Source organism: Sinocyclocheilus rhinocerous, unplaced genomic scaffold (assembly GCF_001515625.1).
Source record: "Sinocyclocheilus rhinocerous isolate Xijiao unplaced genomic scaffold, SAMN03320098_v1.1 scaffold1634, whole genome shotgun sequence".
Taxonomy (NCBI): domain Eukaryota; kingdom Metazoa; phylum Chordata; class Actinopteri; order Cypriniformes; family Cyprinidae; genus Sinocyclocheilus; species Sinocyclocheilus rhinocerous.
The window spans coordinates 35,059-39,772 of NW_015625579.1; the positions used below are offsets into that span (position 1 = coordinate 35,059).

A 4,714-nucleotide genomic window follows, 5' to 3' on the forward strand; every position below is an offset into this window, starting at 1 on the left:
GTTTTTTACAAACACATAGATTTTTGCTTCACAAGACGTTAACTGATGGCTGGAGTCGTGTCCATTACTTGTGATGCTTTTACTCTCGCTATTGTGTATATAATCAAGCTTATTATGTAAGCACTGGGATATTCTTTTTTTTGTTAAAGCTGTCACAGAGCCCAACTGTATAACATGAATTCCTTTACTTTTGAACAGAGCTTTGCAACTTCCTTGGACTTAAAAGAACTCATATCTTCCATCGACAATCTCTCCCACTGGCCAAACTGCAATTTGTCAAGCAAACGTCACATGTAATAAACTGGCTGCACGTGAGCCGGGAGCGCTCAGAGAATTCTAATACGCATGAGCACACGTACCGACTGCGCGCTCTCTCTCTTCACCTTCTACTGTCGAACGTGTTGTATTACAGTGCCTAATTTAAAATCATACAAAGATTACAATTTTAACTCCGTAGATGCGGACGACGGGATTCAGTTCAATTAAAGGTGATGATGTGACGATAATCAAGTCCGTTAAAGGTCTTTTCAGCACACTGGACAGCACTCCTCGACAATGACCGATACTTAACGGCGTTCATTTTTACCAAACAGAATGGAAAGCAGCATAGATGAGCCACCGAGGACCCAAAGGGAGATCACGGACAAAAACTCACAACAAATCAGCTGCTATTGAAATTAGACAGGAACATGAACTTGTTGGATATATTTCTAGAGTCGCTCATCGTTGTAATTGCAGTTGTGTCACTCGTGGCGAACTTGCTGGTGTTACTATGTTTCACCTGCAGCGCACAAGTTCGTTCACAGGTGCCGGGGATCTTCATCATGAACCTCTCATTCTGCAACATCTTCATCGCTGTTCTCAACATGCCTTCTACCCTACTTGGGGTCGTAAAACACCAAAAGCCTTTTGGCGACCACTTTTGTTATACAGTGAGTTTTATGGATACTTTCCTGACTACCAACACAATGTTGAGCATGGCAGCTCTCAGCATTGACCGCTGGATAGCCGTGGTTTTCCCTTTGACTTATTCCAGCAAAATGAGACTCAAGAATGCCGCACTAATGGTCAGCTATGCTTGGCTTCACTCGCTCGCATTCTCGCTCACTAGTCTCCTGCTGTCCTGGGTCGACTACAGTCCCGCGTACGCGTCATGCACCTTGCACCTGAGAGAAGATGCTGAGAGCCGTGTTCACTTCATGGTGTTCACCGCGGTGTTCCACGCATGTACTTTCGCCCTCTCGCTTTTCATCCTTTGCTTTACTTACCTGAAAGTGCTACAAGTGGCGCGCTTCCATTGTAAGAGGATAGATGTTATAACGGTGCAGACGCTTTTACTACTTGTCGACATTCACCCAAGGTACATGTAAAACATTATATAGTAAACATTACAGTATTTTACTTTACATATTATAAGCATGTGTATTCGTGACTTGTTCTTTGAAACTTTTTAGTGTGAAACAACGGTGCTTACTGGAGCAGAAGAAAAGGAGACAGAGGGCCACCAAGAAAATCGGCATATTCATCGGGTCGTTCGTCCTGTGCTTCGCCCCCTATGTCATAACACGGTATTACATTATGACAATTCATTTTAGTGGAATGGAGAGCATAAAATAATAAAAATAATAGAACACGGTATTACATTATGACAATTCATTTTAGTGGAATGGAGAGCATAAAATAATACAAGTAATAGAATAATAATTATAAATATTCTAAAAATTTAGCACATACTTTTGACATGATATGGTAGGCTACCTGCGAGAACAGATATGGCAATAATAAGTGTTTATGTCTACAATAGTACAGTTATCAAATTTTTTTTTTTACTTCAGTGAACATTTCTCTGAGAGATAATAATACATAATTAAAATTTTTTTTTTTTACATATGACATGATTTAGTGTTATGGAAACAGATATTATGGTAATTCAATCGCAGTAGTAAGTGTTCATATGTATAACAGTACAAGGTAGACTGGGGCTAGTTGTCACATTTTTTACTTTTACAGTAAATATTTCTCATAGTGGGTTATTTTTGAAAGCCAGTTTCTGTATATTTACATATATACCTTAAAGCAAGGAATACGATAAAGATATTGAACATTTACACTGTTACTGCCCTGTAAAATAATAATAATAATATTACAGTTTGTTGCAAGTAGGCCCTATTATGTAATTTAATTATTAAATAAACCTCTGTATTAATTCGACTACTACACTGCGTGCCAGAAAACATTAATTTATAGTAATTTGTTTACAACATGGCCATGAATCGTCTATTTCTTAAATACAATGCCATATTAAATGTTTCTATAATAATATAGATCATTCTTTTCTCCTAGAATGACTGAATTGTCTCCTTCAGTAAAAATCGACCATTATTGGGGGATCATGAGCAAGTGCTTAGTGTACAGCAAAGCTGCCTCTGACCCTTTCGTCTACTCCCTCTTACGGCAACAATATAAAAAGGCCCTTTTTGGAGTTTGCAACAGGATTTTGGGACGGAACACACTTTCTGGTCACAGCAGTCCCTCATGCATGGAAACTTAATGCTACTCACAAAGGGTTAACAAGCTGATGGAGGATAACTGTCACTAGAGCAGGTGAAAAAGGCTGACAACTGACACCTTCAGAAATATGTGCTCAGCAGTGGTTTGGTTAGTCAGTGGCTAAATGGCACACCAAACTGCCTATAATTTCTGAAATAATGGCGTACAGTGTGTCATTTCTGTCTGTTAAAACCTTATAAAGTTCAAAACGTTTGCCAATCACTGGATCACCATGAAGTTTTGCACACTCTGTTATAAATGTATGACTCTTTATTCACAACATAGTATTGTAATGTGAATTATAATGTACATTCTGAAATAAAATTATAGTAGAAGAGTAAGATTTGTATAGGTATTTATCATTGTAAAAAGTGATGACCTGCACAAAGAGCTATTTCTACCTGATTTAACCCATAACATTTAGTTTTGTTGTAAATTAATGGATTTAGGTTGATTCAGTGCTAAAGTGCCCTTTCGGTCCTATCTAGGTGCCGCCAGAACGCAATTTTTATTGAGGGGACACTTCCACTAACCCTACCCCTCACAGAAAACGTTCTGCATTTTTAGATTTTCATAAAACTTAATTCTGTATGATTTCTAAGATGTCAAAAATTACTGATATCCTTGTGGGGACACTTGGTCCCCATAATGTAAGGAATACCAGGACTACACACACACACGCACACACGCACACACACACACACACACACACAAACAAACAAACAAACCATAATAGTACATTAAATAGCGTGAAGACAAACCTACATCTCCCATGTAATTAAATAATTAAATATTCAGAACTTTATTCTGCCGAGTGCAGCCTTTGGCTGGGCCGCAGGAGTAAGAATGTGTGCTGGACTGTGCATTTTTATGTCTGTTTGTTTGTTTTCCCCCTTACACATGTGGAACCTATGAAAGCTTATTTCTGCCATGGAATATAAAGGGTAAAGCATAATTGTGACTTTTTTTTATCTCACAATTCCGACTTTTTTTCTTGCAATTGTGAATTTATCTCACAATTCTGATAAAGTCTGAATTGCAAGACAATTCCAACTCGCAATTCCAAGAATAGAAGTCCAAATTGTGAGATAAAAAGGTCACAATTACCGTTTTTACTTTTTTATGCAGTGACAGAAACAAGCTTGCATAGTAACCAAAGGCCATGTATGTTGGAATTTTTGTTGATCACTGGCATCAGCTACCATGGGGCCATGGGTACCACATCCAACCCCCACCCACTAAAGCAATTTCAATCAAGGTTCCAATTGAATTTCTGCATAGGGAACCCTATTTTTTTCTATAATGACTCATTGAATTTTAGACTGTTGCCAAGAATGAACAAATTCAACACTTAAAAATGTAAAATGGGTTTCAGTTGAAGGTAACTAAATTACAAAAAACAATGGATTTTTATATTGTCTATGTGCAGGTAGAACTGAAACATGACAAGAAATGCAGTTTTTGTAAAGCCATCAACTGTTAGTATTTTGACAGTCACTGTGCTATGATTGACTATATGTTTCTATTGGATAGAAAAGTAGTGCTAATGTTTTGACCGAATGACTCAATTCTGAATCAGGTTTGCTGTGTTTTGATAGAGTTAGTAATGTATGTAGAAAAACATTTTCAGCATTTTGAAATGTAGAGTTTGTATTTATTCAACAAAATGTGGTTTTGGCCAGAAAATTAACTATTTGGCTAATTGTGTGATGTAGGTGTCTTGCTGTGTTACAGTTTTTCTCGATTGCTAACGCACTATAACTGATTCGTTTGGCACAATTTTCCAAACCGTTCATGCAGTTCCTAAAACAAAGACACGTTTCTCAAAACTTTTAACACATTTCACCTGTTTTCACAAACGCTCCAATTTGCTCAGTGTTTTCAGCTAAACTCTACACAAGAACGGCATCATTTTGCACAGGTTTAACCATATTCTCATTTAGAAAACACAAACACACAATATAACTACCTCAAGAATCACAATATAAACTCAAACAGCACACATTTATCCATGTGTGAACATTAAGTAGCAAAACTGATGACACAGCAGTCAGAATCTAAGGATGATATGAACAAGAGCACAGCTGATTATGATATTTGGAAAATGAATCCTACTAGTGGGAGACAAAGAGGAAGAGGAGGGGAAAAGAAATCTGAAGGGGAC

At 37.5% G+C, this 4,714-nt stretch overlaps 1 protein-coding gene across 1 annotated transcript; it reads left to right on the forward strand.

Annotated features, from left to right (window-relative positions):
- Nucleotides 1-357: 357 nt before the first annotated feature.
- On the forward strand, nt 358-2,785 carry LOC107752934 (G-protein coupled receptor 26-like). The gene is made up of 3 exons (XM_016569006.1): nt 358-1,360; nt 1,455-1,568; nt 2,344-2,785. The coding sequence occupies exons 1-3, from the start codon at nt 690-692 to the stop codon at nt 2,549-2,551; spliced, it is 993 nt and encodes a 330-aa protein (XP_016424492.1). The 5' UTR covers nt 358-689; the 3' UTR covers nt 2,552-2,785.
- Nucleotides 2,786-4,714: the final 1,929 nt, after the last annotated feature.